This window comes from Mastigoproctus giganteus, chromosome 9 (genome assembly GCF_048544385.1).
Source record: "Mastigoproctus giganteus isolate SK-2022 chromosome 9, ASM4854438v1, whole genome shotgun sequence".
In the NCBI taxonomy this organism is placed as follows: Eukaryota; Metazoa; Arthropoda; class Arachnida; order Uropygi; family Thelyphonidae; genus Mastigoproctus; species Mastigoproctus giganteus.
In genome coordinates, this window is record NC_143583.1 from 212,157,211 (window position 1) to 212,174,846 (window position 17,636).

At 37.0% G+C, this 17,636-nt stretch overlaps 1 protein-coding gene across 1 annotated transcript in view; it reads right to left on the reverse strand.

Moving 5' to 3' along the window:
• Window positions 1–17,636, reverse strand: part of LOC150081103 (laminin subunit alpha-2-like) — a 707,948-nt gene that overhangs the window by 170,597 nt on the left and 519,715 nt on the right. Inside the window, exons 49-50 of the mRNA XM_090380924.1 lie at window positions 12,495–12,651; window positions 10,518–10,639 (exon numbers count right to left, since the gene is read on the reverse strand). Of these exons, the coding sequence (XP_090237050.1) occupies window positions 10,518–10,639; window positions 12,495–12,651 (279 nt within the window). The remainder of the gene's footprint in view (window positions 1–10,517; window positions 10,640–12,494; window positions 12,652–17,636) is intronic.

Sequence of the window (17,636 nt, forward strand, 5' to 3'; positions counted from 1 at the left end):
TACCAATTACCCCTGGTGTTCTAGTCAATATCTCATATGCATTATTATTATTATTATTTTACGTGATACATATTTTACTTGAGTGACAAGTTATCTTTACACACAGTCTCTTTTTACTTTCCATTAGTGGATGCTATTTGTTTGTTTGTTTTGGGATTTATTGGGCACATCGGCAACTATGGTCATAGTGCACCATACATATGGTAATTATGCATACCATTTCTTCTCAAATAGAGAAAATGGAAAAAAGGAACCAGAAAGTAATTTTTTTTTTTTTTTTTTTTTTTTAATTAACTAAAGAAGGTGATATACTTTAATCATCTTGAGAAAGATGTTTTCGGTATGGTATTGGCAGCTGCATGGACGATATTTTCTGTGATGTACCACTGTAATAACTTATGCAGTAAGTTATTACAGTGGTAATAACTTATGCAGTTAATAATAACTGTAATAACTTATGCAGTAATAACTTATAATAACTGTAATAACTTAAGCAGTTAACGAGTGGTTAAGAGTTAACACCTTGCATTTAAATATCACAAATAATTTTTTTTATTTAGGATTTTCAAGAATCATGAAATTAAATTTGGAATGATGGGGCAGAAGGGATTGCTTTGGTTTGCGGATTGCTCTTACATAGGAATGACACTAAGAACTGGGGAATGAATGTTCAGAAAAGATCCTAATGAAAAAAAAAAAAAAAAGTTGAGCAGTGAGGATAATGACTGTTGCCCTAGATGCTAGGCACCTCCATAGCCAGGTGGGAAGGAGCAGCAGTGCGTAGCACACGCTTCTTGATTAGACCCGGGTTTGAGCCCATCACCACAAAATACGGAGGTGCGGAAAGGTCAGGGAATGACCACTGCATATCCTGGAGCAATATGGCCTTAGTTGCTAATGCTCCTAAAAACCAAAATTACAAATTACCTAGATGCTGGAGCATTATATAGTAAATTCCATCAGGGCCAGCAGCACTGTTCCTTGAGGTAGTTATGAATTCTTGTAATTCAGAGAGTGTGACAGGTTGGTTGTAAGGTAAAGGATAGGCAGCTTTAAAGTTCAGTTTGGATTTCACAGCTGCATCTTAAATTTTTTGAAATGACAGATTATCTCCTTCTCATTCAAGTTAAGTGGAGGTGGGGGGTAACAGTTTTTCTTTATCTGACAAAATTATGTTACCTTATCAAAAGAGGAAACTTAACACAGTCAGTGAATAATACAGTTACCATTAACAGTTAATTGAATCATACAAAGAAACTCTGTATGATTTCTGAACACTTAAAAAAATATCCACATCTTGAGCACCCAAAAAAATCTGCACAAATATAGTGAGTGAAACCCATCTCACATATAGATATATACTTACTAACCTGAATTTTAAATTTAGAAAGAGCCAAACACACATCACCATTACCAACAACAAACTGAAATTCTTAATCAGAAGATTTTTAACTCTATGACAAAAAATAAATAATAATGGCATCTCTCACTTCAAGTGGAATATCACCTAATTATGATACTGTGCTGTCTCTCCCCTACTTGTTACTGTGATTGTCTGGTTCTATATATGGTGCTTGTGGGGAGGAGAAATTAACTCAATAATTTTAACTCTGTTTTATATATCAAATGATAACTTGTTAAATCAATCTGAATAATGAATAATGTTCAGTCTATCTGAATAACTGGTTAAAGAAGCACTGCAGGATCATCTAGACAAGACTTCAGTTATAGCTCGGACACAGCATGGTTTTGTTAAGGGGAAGTCTTGCCTGACCAATTTGATTGGATACTATGATGCAGTCACAAAAGAACTGGATGCAGGGAATAACTTTGATATTATACATTTGGATCTTAGAAAGGCTTTTGATACTGTTGCACATGGAAAACTGCTGCACATATTGGAGCAGTTTGGCATTGGAGGCAAATTGCTGTTATGGATAAAGGGATGATTGAGAGAGAGAGAGAGAGAGAGAGAGTGGTAATCAATGGACACTGCTCATAGTGGACTAATGCTATTAGTGGAGTCCCTCAGGGTTTAGTGTTGGGTCCGTTATTGTTTTCTGTATTTATAAATGATATTGATGATGGTATATCAAGCTTAATGTCCAAGTTTGCAGACGATACGAAGGTTGGCAGGGTTGTCAAGGACACTACTGACACTATGCTGCTGCAACAGGATCTGGAAAGGTTGAGCAGATGGGCTGAGAGGTGGCAAATGAAGTTTAACATTGACAAATGTAAAGTACTACATATGGGAAACAGCAACCCCAGAGCAATGTATCAACTCTGTGGTACTACACTGACAGTGGTAGAGAATGAAAGGGACCTGGGGGATGGTTGTGCAAGCAGATATGAAGTTCTCTGAGCAGTGCAGACGGGCTGCAAGAGTAGCTCATGGTGTATTGTCAATGATATACAGGAATTTTTCTAGCAGGGATAAGGAGGTGATTATTCCCTTGTACAAGGCAATGGTCAGGCCACACTTTGAGTACTGTATACAGGTCTGGAGGCCTCATTTCAAGAAGGATGTAGAGCTGCTGGAACGAGTACAGAGAAGGGCAACAAGATTAGTGAATGGAACAAAGGGGAACTCTTACGATGAAAGGCTTAAGTTTTGCAAATTACAGTGTCTGGAGGCTAGGCACCAGCGAGGTTATCTGATAGAAGTGTATAAAGCTTTGAATGGTTTGAGCATGCTCAATGCTGATGGGATTCTTCCTCTTGCTCAGAATAAGCACCTGAGAGGGCATAAATTCAAATTAAGGAAAGACAGATGTAGGATAGAAGTGCGGAAATTTGCCTTTAGCCAGCAGGTAGTTGGTTGGTGGAACAGACTTTCCATCCCTTGTAGTGGAAGTTGATAGCCTAAATAAATTTAAGGCTCAGCTGGACAGGTATTTCGAACGAATGGAGGGGTGAAGTGGAAGTGGGTTTTTTTTTTTTTTTTTTTTTTTGGCTGATGCTGCATAAGCTTGCTTTCTTGCATCATATGCCTCTACTAATGCTAATGCTGTGTAATTTTTTTTTTTTTTTGTTGGAAATAAAAATTACATTGTATTATTGTTATGTTATTATTTCTCCTTGACAGGGAGGGGAATTTCCACCCTGTGATGGCTACCAGGTGCATAGGTTGTTATGTCCACCTATTACTTGTGGGCAAGGAATATGATTATCCTCTCCTATAGGTGCTCAGATTGCAACTTTCTGAAGTTCCTTACAGTTGTTCTCTGGGAAACCTATTGCTGCTAGCCTCTTGAGTAGGTATTTGGCACCATGCTGATGGTTGACATGGTAATCATGATGGTCATTACTTGTTCCATATGCCTTTGATCTCTTGTCTTACATCTGTGTACTACCTGATCTTTTCCTCAGTTAGGTTAACTTCTGTACCGGGTAAAATAATGGAGTCGCTGGTTAAAGATGCATTGCAGGATCATCTAAACAAGACTGCAGCAATAATTCAGACACAGCATGGGTTTGTTAAGGGAAAGTCTTGTCTGACAAATTTGACAGGATATTATGATGTGGTTACAAAGGAACTGGATGCAAAAAATAATTTTGATATCATATATTTAGATTTCAGGAAAGCTTTTGGCACTGTTGCGCCTGGAAGACTATTGTACAAATTGGAGCAGAATGGTATTAAGGGTAAGTTGCTACAATGGATAAAAGGATGGTTAAGTGGGAGAATGATCAATGATCAATGAACAGAGGGTGGTAATCAATGGGTGCTGCTCTTCTTGGACTAATGTTATTAGTGGTGTCCCACAGGGTTCGGTGTTAGGTCCACTGTTGTTTTGTATATTTATCAATGATATTGATGAAGGTATATCAGGCTTAATGTCAAAGTTTGCAGATGATACAAAGGTTGGCTGGGTTGTTAATGACAGTAATGGCAGTGTGCTACTGCAACAGGATCTAGATAATTTGGGCAGATGGGTGAAGAAGTGGCAACTGAAGTTTAACCTTGACAAATGCAAAGTACTGCATATGGGTAGAAGTAACCCCAGAGAAACGTACCAACTGTGTGGTACTACACTTAAGGTGGTAGAAAATGAAAAAGACCTGGGAGTAATTGTGCAGGCAGATATGAAGTTTTCTGAGCAATGCAGACAGGCTGCCAGGGCAGGTCATGGGGTTTTGTCAATGATATATAGGAATTTTGCTAGCAGGGAAAAGGAGGTGATTATCCCTCTGTATAAGGCAATGGTCAGGCCATGCCTTGAGTACTGCGTACAGGTCTGGAGGCCTCATTTTAGGAAGGATGTAGATTTACTTGAGCGTGTACAGAGAAGGGCAACAAGATTGGTGAGGGGAATGAAGGGATCCTCTTACCAAGAGAGGCTTAAGTTCTGCAAATTGCAGTGGCTGGAGACTAGGCACCTGCGCGGTGATCTGATTGAGGTATATGAGGCCTTGAATGGGTTGAGCACGCTGAATTCTGATGGGATCCTTCCACTTGTTCAGATTACGAACCTAAGGGAGCATAAATTCAAATTAAGAAAAGACAGATGTAGAATAGATGTGCGGAAATTTGCCTTTAGCCAGCGGGTGGTTAATTGCTGGAACAAACTTCCATCTGTCGTTGTGGAAGTTGATAGGTTGAATAAATTTAAGGAGGAACTGGACAGGCATTTGGAGAGAATGGTGAGATTTTTTTTTTTTTTTTTTTTTTGTTGGCTGATGCTGCATAAGCTCATACATTTGCTTTCTTGCATCACATGCTACTACTACTACTACTCATAGGTTTCTTCACTGCTCCATATGTTTCCACAGAACTCCGATTGTCTTCTGATCGGGTGGCCAGTTTCCTTCTTTCTCCTCTTGTCCAATACTTCTATAGAAGGCTCTCTGGTTTTCATCAAAGATCTGGTTGTTCATTCTCCTCTGAGTGCTCTCTTTGTAGTCTCTTGCTGAGTGTGAAAAAGTTCTGTTTCAGTATCAATATTCTCTGGTTTTTGGTCATGTGTTTGCTCTGGATGTTGTCTTTCTTGAGACTGTGATTCACCTTTCTAATCAGCTTCTTAATCCTGTTACCTCATTGGTACTGAGTCAATTGCCCTATTTTGATTCTTAGTTCATTATCTTTTTCTGAAGCCTTCTGTCCCATGTTGGTGGTTCTTGTTTTTCTATTTCTTCTGCTGCTGCTGCCCTCTTGTTTCTCTTCTGTCGACCCTGGTGGCTGCTAAAGTAATACAATACATGGCAGTGTGGATGGCTTTTAGAGTCACTTCATTGAGATAATTTGGTATTATTTGCTGATTGAGGTGGTCTGTGATTTCCTACAAGATTCTATTGGGTCTCTACTTCAGTATGGTGTGGACCTTTGTGGAGTCCATTCTCTCATATTCTGCTAGAGCCTTCTGCCATTCTTCTATTCTGGATATTGTGACCTTGTCTGTTTTCACTTCAGCTGCTCTGGTTAGTAGTTCTTGTATTGCTGTTCCTCTTCCATTCTGGTTTGGTGTCCATATTCTTTGTTCTTTACAGTTGGTTGCTCATATCCTTCTTGCTTTTTTCCAAGATTGCAGGAGCTATCAGGTGGTGCCACTATCTACCTCAGTTGTAACTTTAGCCCTGGGGGAAGTAGGTCCGATGGAGTAAATTTCACAATGTTTATTATTATTATTATTATTATTATTATATTTTTTATTACTACTATTATTATTATAATATTATAATTATGCTGATCTCCCAGTTTTGCTCCTGCCAAGGTGGGACTTGAACCCAGGTCCATCAAGCTAGCAGTCCTCTTTATTACTGCATACAGCTCACAGACAGTTTACAAAAATTCACTTTTCCGATGAGAGTTAAAATTATTTTTGTTGGAAATAAAAATTACATTGTATTATTGTTATGTTATTATTTCTCCTTGATAGGGAGGGGAGGGTTACACCCTGTGATAGCTACCAGGTGCACAGGTTGTATGTCCAGCTATTACTTGTGGGCAAGGAATATGATTAATAAAATAAATTAATAAAATTCAGAATTTCAATAATATTTTTCTTTCCAAAGCATTTTTGAAATGTTAAGACGTTCATTGCATAACATTTTTGAAATGTTAAGACTTTCATAAGTTTGAGCACACTCGCAGTTAATCATTATGTCTGAATGTAATATACAATGAGACCACCAAATGCTTTCATTTGGTAGTCTACTACTCTCATAGACCTTAGTATAATATAAAATTCTGTGTTTTAACTTGGCTTGTACTTTTATTGCAATATAATAATTATTTGTTATAATGTTCACAGTCAGGGAATGGTTCTATACAATTTTTATTGGGGGGGGGGGCAGATTGAATTTAGCAATTCAGTTAATAAAACTAAATAATACTAAGAAAATAAGGTCTAGAAAAATAAGACTAATAGTTATATCACTATCCACTTTTTTTTTAATATAAAGCATATTTAGATTTTTTGTGTTACTCTAGTTAGTCTTCTTACATAAGACACGATAATTGCACCTGGATTTGTATTTTTATGTTCTTATAGTTATCTGATTGATAACATTACTTGAATTAAGAATAAAATACTGTCTTAAGATAGAATCTTAGTTGCAAATATTAGGGCGCTGTAGAAAAACCAGGGTGTCAATTATATCATCTTAAAAGGAAGGGGATGAATCTGATTGGTCCACATGACATCGATGGTTCAACTGTTGATGATCCTGCTCAGATAGCAAATAAACTGAATGAGTATTTTGCATCTACATTCACACATGAGGAATTATTAAGGTTTGAAAATGGCAGAAGGTTATCAAATTGTAGCAGGATACTTAATGATTTTGTAATAACTGAGAGCAAAGTGGAGGAGAAATTGTTGAAGTTAAACATAAGAAAAGCACCTGGGAGTGGATGGGATCTATACAATTATATTAAAGAAGGTGGCAAAGCAACTAAGCAAATCCTTAGCCATAATTATGAGAGCATCCTTAGACTCAGGGGAGGTTCCCATGGACTAGAGATGTGCAAATGTATCCCCAATTCACAAAGGGGGATCAAAGGGTGACACGAGTAATTACAGACCAGTTAGTTTAACTTCTGCAGCAATAATTCAGACACAGCATGGGTTTGTTAAGGGAAAGTCTTGTCTGACAAATTTGATTGGTTATTATGATGTGGTTACAAAGGAACTGGATGCAAAAAATAATTTTGATATCATATATTTGGATTTCAGGAAAGCTTTTGACACAGTTGCACATGGAAGACTATTGTACAAATTGGAGCAGAATGGTATTAAGGGTAAGTTGCTACAATGGATAAAAGGATGGTTAAGTGGGAGAAGACAGAGGGTGGTAATCAACGGGTGCTGCTCTTCGTGGACTAATGTTATTAGTGGAGTCCCACAGAGTTCGGTGTTGGGTCCACTGTTGTTTTGTATATTTATCAATGATATTGATGAAGGTATATCAGGCTTAGTGTCGCAGTTTGCAGATGATACAAAAGTTGGCAGGGTTGTTAATGACAGTAAAGACAGTATGCTATTCCAACTGGATCTAGGCAAGTTGGACAAATGGGCTGAGAAGTGGTAACTGAAGTTTAACATTGACAAATGCAAAGTACTGCATATGGGTACCAATAACCCAGGAGAAACGTACCAACTGTGTGGTACTACACTCAGGAAAGTGGAAAGTGAAAAAGACCTGGGGGTAATTGTGCAGTCAAATATGAAGTTTGTTGAGCACTGCAGATGGGCTACCAGGACAGGTCATGGAGTCTTGTCAATGATATATAGGAATTTTGCTAGCAGGGACAGGGAGGTGATTATCCCATTGTACAAGGCAATGGTCAGGGCACACCTAGAGTATGGGTGTGTGTACAGGTTTGGAGGCCTCAGTTCAGGAAGGATGTAGAGTTGCTAGAACAAGTACAAAGAAGGGCAACAAGATTGGTGATGGGAACAAATCGGTGCTCTTCCCAAGAAAGGCTTAAGTTCTGCAAATTGCAGTGCCTGGAAAAAGAGGCACTTGCGAGGTGATCTGATTGAAGTGTATAAGGCCTTGAATGGGTTGAGCAAGTTGAATGCTGATGGGATTCTTCCTCAGATTAAGAACCTGAGGGAGCATAGATTCAAATTTAGGATAGACAGTTGTAGAATAGATGTGCAGAAATTTGCCTTTAGCCAGCTGGTGGTTGATTGATGTAACAGACATCTTTTGTTGTGGAAGTTGATAGCTTAAATAAATTTAAGGTTGAGTTGGACAAGCATTTGGAACGAATGGAGGAGTGAAATGGGAGGGTTTTTTTTTTATTTTTTTTTTTTATTTTGGCTGATGCTGTATAAGCTTGCTTTCTTGCATCGTATGCTAATTTTTAATTAAGAGAGGTGTTAAAGACTCTTGTAAGCATATGCCCTCAGGATGATAACAATTAATTAGCTCATAGATATCAGTATTACTTCAAAAACCTCTACAGTCCTATTGTATGATATGGTGCATTATTTGTTTTACTATAAAAGGATGTTCTTATTAAGCTCAGGTTGTTTATGACAATCAAACTTCGCCTTCTCCTTTTCTTGGAAAGGTTGCATGAAAATTTAAGATTGGTTCAATCTGAATCAGATTGTCATTGACTTATCCATTAATGTATTATTGTTTGTCTTCTTAGTTTCGTCAGTTAATCTTTGCACACCAACAGAAAATTTTATATTGTCTGCTGGTGTGAAAGGTGAAGTTGGCAAAACTGTGACTGGAGCATTGTTGATTTTGTCTATCAATTTCTGTTCCTTCGAAGATGTTTTGAAGATAACAAGAGCATTAATTTGGGCCAATCTGCAAAGGATACGGTTGGGGGAACCAAGACTTCAGTTTGTTGCCAACAAATATTTTTGGGTTGAGCATAATTTGCTTTTTTGCTTCTTGGTAGGTAACTTTCCACTCTACCCTATACTTTTGAATTTTTTTTTTTTTCTAATTTCCAGAGTTAACAGGATTTGAAGTAGAATGGAAGCATCCACCTCTAGAGCTAATGAGGTCTGGTGTTGGATACATACTGTAATCCATTTTTCTCTTCTTAGTCCTAGGGATTATATGTACCACCCTGGAAGTAGCAACAATAATCCAACCAGTGACCAAGCTATTAAAGAAACAGAAATGCAGTACACTTCTAGCAAGCGTTACCAACATTGTGAGTGGTCAGCAGTAATGTTGCTCATACTACAAAGCCACCAGTATATTGCACTAGAAAAACTGCTTATTGCTTGGTAATTAGGGGCACACCAAAACGGAATTTTATTCAGATAATTATTATTCTTAGACTGAAAGTGAATTTTTGCACATATTTCCTGCAACCATCCTCTTTCAATTTAAATGAATGTCTCTTATATGAATTGTCTAAGAATGAGTAAGGATGCCATCAGCATTTACTTTATACAATTCATTTAAAGCCTTAAACCTTTCAGTCAGGTCTCCTCACAAGTTGTCTTGCTGTTATTCTTGGCACCCATTCCAACAGATTCACATTCTTTCTAAAAGGCTTCCAGACTATGCAGTATCCAAGGATGTGGCCTAAAATTACCTTGTACAAAAGGGATAATTACCTCTTGTCCCTGCTGGCAAAATTCCTGTATATCACTGACATTTTAAGAAGGATGTAGAGCTGTTGGAACAAGTACAGAGAAGGGCAACAAGATTAATGAATGGAACAAAGGGTTGCTCTTATGAAGAAAGGCTTAAGTTTTGCAAATTACAGTGTCTGGAGACTAGGCACCTGCACGGTGATCTGATTGAGGTGTATAAAGCCTTGAATGGCTTGAGCATGCTCAATGCAGATGGGATTCTTCTCCTTACTCAGAGTAATTGCCTGAGAGGGCATGAATTCAAATTGAGGAAAGACGGTTGTAGGATAGATGTGCAGAAGTTTGCCTTTAGCCAGCAGGTGGTTGATTGCTAGAACAAACTTCCATCTGTCGTTTTAAAGTTGTTAGCTTAAATAGATTCAAGGCAGAACTTGACAAACATTTGGAGTGATTGGATGGGTGAAATAAGGGGTTTTTTTTTTTTTTTTTTGGCTGATGCTATATAAGCTTGCTTTCTTGCATCATGTGCCTTTGCTAATGCTAGAAGCCCACAAGCTGTTCTAGCAGCCTGTCTGCACAGCTCAGAGAACTTTATGTCAAACAATATAATTAGTATCTTTTTTGTTCTAGATTGGCCTGAGTGTGGAACTGCCGAACTGGTATGGTATTCTTGGATAAATGCTAACAAATGCAGTGACTTGCATTTGTCAATGTTAAACCTTCATTATGTGAAGCCCTCATGATCAGAAAATACCAATGTAGATTTCTGTATTTTAGACACAATGGTTATTTTGCCACCAGGGAGGTTATTTTAATGTTATTTAAATTTTTTTTTTTGAATTTTACTTCCAGTTTATAAAAATTAAACCTTTACCATGTAGAGTAGCATTTCTTTGAAATTAGCTATAACTAAAATGTCATTTAATTCAAAGATGTTTTTAAATGATGCTTAACATTTCTTTTAATAACCAAAAATAAAGTACAAATATTGCAACTGACCCTTCTTTACAGCCATCACAGCCTTCATTAGTTAGAAAGTTCCATAATCCCACATGCCTTCCATCCAGTATTAATTCATAGAGACATCCAGAAAAGGATCTTGCCTGTAGTTCTTTTGGAGCCTTCAGAAAAAAAAAAAAAAAATTTTATAGTTATACTGCTAAATTATTAATTGTAAAATTTCACTTTAGAGATGTACCTATTCAATGTCATAATAAATATGAATTATTTTTATGCAGAGGAGCATTTCATGTTTGTAGGACATGAAAGTTTGTTGCTATTCTATGTAACAACAACATCATCAACTAATTATGCTTAATTTGATGAATATTATATGCTTGATTAACTTCCACAAATTTATTTTTTGTTTTGAAGGACAATAATTTACTTCTTTCTTTCAGCCTGTTTTTTTTTTATATTTTGCAAGAAGCTAAAAAGTTCCCACGATATTTAATTGATTTGGCATGAATGGGGGGTGTGTGTGTGTGTGTGTGTGTGTGTGTGTGCGCACGCACACAATTTCAAACTTGAAACAATAGTTGAAATCTACAGCACTCTAATACAATGTGTGGATCGAGGAGGAACTTTTGATGCTGTTATAATTCTCAGGAAATACATAACAAGAAAGGTTATTCCATAAAATATTAACTGAAAGAACAGAGCAAGTTGTTTGGTCTAATAGGTTTAAAAGAAAGTGGCAGAGACTAATCGATTTATACTGATCGACCTGATTATTCTCCATTTTAAAGAATCAGGAAATTTTAGGTGATATTAGCATTAGCAAGGGCACATGATGCAAGAAAGCAAGCTTATACAGCATCAGCAAAAAAAAAAAAAAAACACACACACACACTCCCTGCTCATTTCACCCATCCACTTGCTCCAAATGTTTGTTTAGTTCTGCCTTGAATCTGTTTAAGCTAACAACATCTACAACGACAGATGGAAGTTTGTTCCAGCAATCAACCACCTGCACATCCATCCTACAACTGTCCTTTCTCAATTTGAATTTATGCCCTCTCAGGTGATTTTTCTGAGCTAGAGGAAGAATCTCATCAGCATTCAGCATGCTCAAACCATTCAAGGCTTTATACACCTCAATCAGATCACTTCGCAGGTGCCTAGTCTCCAGACACTGTAATTTGCAAAACTTAAGCCTTTCTTCATAAGAGCAACCCTTTGTTTCATCCACTAATCTTGTTGCCCTTCTCTGTACTCATTCTAACAACTCTACGTCCTTCTTTAAATGAGGCCACCAGACCTGTATACAGTACTCAAGGTGTGGCCTGACCATTGCTTTATATATAAGGGGATAATCACCTCCTTATCCTTGCTAGAAAAATTCTTGTATATCATTGACAAAACACCATGAGCTACTCTTGCAAACTGTCGGCACTGCTCAGAAAACTTCATATCTGCCTGCACAGTTGATATGTTACTCTGGGGTTACTGCTTCCCATATGCAGTACTTTACATTTGTCAATGTTAAACTTCAGTTACCACCTCTCAGCTCATCTGCTCAACTTTTCTAGATCCTGTTGCAGCAGAGTACCATCATTTGTGTCATTAACAACCCTGCCGATTTTCGTATCGTCTGCAAACTTGGACATTGTGCCTGATATACCATCATCAGTATCATTAATGAATACAGAAAACAACAATGGACCCAACACTGAACCCTGGGGGACTCCACTAATAACATTAGTCCATGAAGAGCAGAGTAAACATTAGTTTCATCACTTTAAGTGACAATAACCAAAATTACAGCACATCAGGTGTGGATGCCTCACCTCACCTTGACCTGTTCTTACTTTAATTCACACCTGGATGGCCAACTGCAGTATACCCAACCTTGTACATGAGATATATCCAGGGCTGTTAACAGTCTAGCTAGCATGAAAATGCATTTCAGTAATACAATTCTATATTATATCATTTTGATCATTGAGAATAGTACAATAGGAAATGATTACTTACTTGATAGTTTGGAGGTAATCCACCAATGTAGAAATGTGAACTAGAATCCAAGTCTAGTTTGGAAAATCCAACAGGAGATGCACCTGTGACTTCAAAGGGATCAGGTTTCTGTCCATCTGGTGTGCGTTTAACAGTCAAAGTAGCAATGTTGCCAATTCTAAAATATGCAAAATTTTTTTTATTTAGCTTTTTGAAAAAATTTGTTTAAAACAACAAATTTAGTTTCAATATTTAAATATAACAGCTAATGATGTTTCGTATATGGTTTTATGCTTAGGAAAAATATATCATTCACACTGCTTAACTCATTCATTGCTATCTGTATTTGAGGGAGTGCATTCAGTGCAGCAAAATTTTAGGAATGTTGAGAAATAACAACATTCTAAAAATTCATATAGAATGGCTGAAAAGTAAAAACACTTACTTTTGGGCTGAACTGTAAGTCAGAATAAAACTCACTTTTATTGAAAATTTTTATCTATACATAAACAAATCTCAATGCAAGCAAAAAATAAATAAAAATGTGTGCCAAACTATAAAAAAAAAAAATCATCGATGCTAATGACCTAGATTTCAATCAATGTGCCGACAGAATCAAGCATTTTATTTCATGTACGTTTACTCTTACACCACTTGTATACCAGCTATATACTATATGACACATTGGATGCTGTGCTGTAATGCTCATATGCATTATGGCACAACGAATGCTTATATGCATCAGATGCAGCAAACACTTAAAATTATTGATAATTATAAAGTTCAAGTCAAAAACTGAAGATATCTGTCATCAGATCTGTTGCCAAAAAATATGCAGCCATATTCCTATCTGTCGTCTTATCTTTAAATTTTCTTATATTAGCAGAGGCACATGATGAAAGAAAGCAAGCTTATACACAGCTTCAGCCAAAAAAAAAAAAAAAAAAATAATCTCATTTCATACATTCATTTACTCTTAGTTTAAAAATGGAAGAATTATCTCTGTCTTGCAGAACACTTCGGTGCTGATACCCTCTGTAGTTGAATAATTATACAAATCGATTACATGTATTCCACTCTCTCGTAGATAAGATCAGTGATCCAATGCACCATGGAATTGGGGACCTGCAGACCCCAAGCCCAATCCTAAAATACATTGAACCACCACCCCAATCTTGAGAAAGAGAATACAAAGGCCATATAAGACAGGTTTCCCCATTCATTCCATCATTTTCATAGAAACATTCTGCATTCTCAGTGTTAGCTTCTCACATATATAATATAATCAAACCATTCAGAAAAACCATAAAATTTGAAATAAAAAACTACGAGTCTCTATTTGACGTCCTAAAAGATAAAATACTTAAAGATAATGACAACCTATTTTCCCTAGATGTCACCTCTTTATATACCAACGTGAACATCACATATACAATGGACATCATCTGGGACATGCTAAAACAAAGACCCCCCCCCACAAATTAACCATACAAAACTCCTGATTATTGCTATATACAACCTGATAACATTTTTAACTGAAACCAATTATATCACCTTCCTAAGTGAAGTCTTAAAACAAGTTTATGGCTTACCCATGGGGTTAAATCTAAGTGGTTTACTTGCAGAAATATACCTTACTAATATTGAAACAATACAGTTAACTCCCTTTCTTCCACAGATCACCTACTATTGAAGATATCTGGGTGATATACTTTGCATCACAGATTCAGAGACCACACAGGACATCCTACAAAACTTAAATAATATCCATGCAAGATTAAGCTTCACTCTAGAATCCGAAAATATTGAAACAAAATCATTACATTTTTTAAATTTCACTCTCACATGGGTTATGAACAAAATACAATTCAGCATATACAGAAAGGCCACCAACACTGGAATGCTTCTTCATTACAACAGCTACCACCCCTTCACCTATAAAAGATCCATCATCCTTAACCAATTTCTTAATACCTACAAATACTCAACATTTGAATCAGCCCTAAACACAGAAATACAAACACTACAAAACAGATTTCAAAATAGCAGTTACCCCCTACCCATTATAAATGAAATAAGGATACAAGCAAAAAACAGATTACGTATTATCAACAATAACATAAAAAAACATTTTATTGCTTTACTGTATATTGAACAATGGTCCAAACAACTAAATAGTATTTTCAAAGAGACACAATTCAAAATCATAGCCAAACCCACAACAAAACTACATGCTGCCCTAAAAACCATATAGTCCAATCCGTGTCCACATTCCAATTCAATGACTTAGTCTATACTGTATCTTGCAAGGATTGCAACTCCTCATACCAGGGATCCACTCATTGTAAACTCAATACGAGAATGAGACAACATTCAACATCTGTCTTCTCATCCCGCTCCTCGGCTTTGGAACTCTTATTCCATGCGATCAGTGAAGACCATACCTTTCTATTCAACGAAACAAAAATTCTCAGCATACAACATGATTACAAACTATTAATTTCAGAGACACTTGAAATTAAATTACATCAAAATTCAGTCAATGTAAGTTGCCCCTACCCCATCTCTGATTCATGGTCCTTCACATGCATGCCCCATGATCACAACTAATCTCCATGCTATAAAATTCCCCCACTATAACAGCGGCGGTTTCACTTTCCTGTGATTATGACCCTGGTCAAAAAGCGCCGTCTGCTTCAGGGAAGTAAGAAAATTCCTTAGTATCTTAATATTTTAGAGGATTCTTAATGTTTTTTATGTTTTAAAGTATTTAAAGTATGGATTCACTATGTAACTATTTGGTCCCTTAGCAGTTGAATTGTTTTTAAAATACGGACATTTTGTATTCTCTCGCTCAAGATTGGGGTGGTGGTTTGATGTATTTTAGGGTCGGCCTTGGGGTCTGCGGGTCTTTGGTTTCATGGTGCATTGGAACACTGATCTTGTCTATGACAGAGTGGAATACATGTAATTGACTTGTATAGTTATTCAACTATGGTAGTATCAGAACCGAATTGTTCTGCAAGACATCATACAGGTAATTCTTCCATTTTTAAACTAATTTACTTATAACATAGAACTTGAACCATTGCTGCTCTGTTATCTATTAATTAAATTCATTTACTCTAAAAAGTTTGTCCAGTAATTCCTTGAACCTATTTAAGCTATCAACTTTCACAATGACAGATGGAAGTTTGTTCCAGCAATCAATTACCTGCTGGCTAAAGGCAAATTTCTTCAATTTGCTTTTATGCTCTCTCAGGTTTGTAATCTGAGCATGAGGAAGAATCCCATCAGAATTCAGCATGCTCAACCCATTCAAGGTCCTGCTCACCTCAATCAGATCACCTTGCAGGTGCCTAGTCTTCAGCTGCTCCTAGTCTGCAGAACATAAGCCTTTCTTGGTAAGAGAAAGCACCGCTTTGTTCCCCTCACCAATCTTGTTGCCCTTCTCGGTACATGCTCAAGCAACTCAACATCTTTCCTAAAATGAGGCCTCTAGAAATGTATGTAGTACTCAAGGCCTGACACATTGCCTTATACAAAGCGATAATCACCTCCTTTTCCTTAGTAGCAAAATTCCTGCATATCATTGACAATACCCCATGACCTGCTATGGCAAACTGTCCATATTGCTCAGAAGACTTCATATTTGACTGCACAATTACACCCAGATCTTTTTCATTTTCTACCACATTAAGTGTAGCACTACACAGTTGGTACATTTCTGTTGGATTACTTCTACCCATATGCAGTACTTTGCATTTTTCAATGTTCAACTTCAGTTGACACTTCTCAGCCCATATACCCAAATTTTCTAGATTCTGTTGTAGTAGCACACTGCCATTACTGTCATTAACAACCCTGCCAACCTTTATATCATCTGCAAACTTTGACATTAAGCCTGATATATGTTCATCAATATCATTGATAAATATACAAAATAACGGTGGGCCCAACACCGAACCCTGGGGAACACCTCTAATAACATTAGTCCACGAAGAGCAGCATCCATTGATTACCACTCTGTCTTCTCCCACACACTCACCCTTTTATCCATTGTAGCAACTACCCTTAATACCATACTGCTCCAATTTGTACAGTAGTCTTCCATGCACAACAGAGTGAAAAGCTTTCCTGAAATCCAAGTATACAATATCACAATAATTTTTTGCATCCGGTTCCTTTGTAACCACATCATAGTATCCAATCAAATTTGTCAGACAAGACTTTCTCTTAACAAACCCATGCTGTTTCTGAATTATTACAGCAGGTCTAGGTGATCCTGAAATGCATCTTTAACCAGTAACACCATTATTTTCCCCAGAACAGAAGTTAAACTAACTAGTCTGCAATTACTCAAGTCACCCTTAGATCCCTATTTGGAGATTGGGGATCCATTTGCACATCTCCAGTCTGGGGAATTCCATGAATCCAAGGATGCTCTCATAATTATGGCTAAGGGTTTTCTTATTTCTTTGCCACCTCCTTTAATATAACTGGATCGATCCCACAAGTCCCAGGTGCTTTTCTTAATTTTAACTTCAACAATTTCTCCTCCACTTTGCTCTCAGTTATTACAAAATCACTTAACTCCCTGTTAGCGTTTGATAAACTTCTGGCATTACCCTCCTTGAATAACTCCTCGTGTGAATGTAGCTGCAAAATACTCATTCAGTTTATCAGCTACTTGAGCAGGATCATCTATAGTCGAACCATCTATATTAAGCAGACCAATCTGATTCATCCCCTTCCTTCTAGAGTAAGTAAAGAACTCTTCATAAGTAAAGAACTCTTTGCTATTTTTCTTAGCATCCTTTGTCAAATATTTATCGTAATCTGCCTTTTCTTGCCTAAACTCCTTTGTGACTTGATTACAGACTAGCTTATTTCTGCCATAGGCTTCTGTATTACCTGATAATTTATATGCATCCCATGCATTTTTCTTCTCTGCCACGAGTCTCATTTGTTCATCTGACATCCATTTAGGCCTAAACTTTGAACAATATTTCTTAATCGGTATGAAAAGCATAGTAGCTTCCACAATTAGTTCCTTGAATGCTTCCCACTTAGAATTTGCTATTGATGACATCATCAGTTTGTCCCACTGTACAGAATTTAAAAGCTGTCTGAGACCACTGTAGTCACCTTTACAGAAGCAAA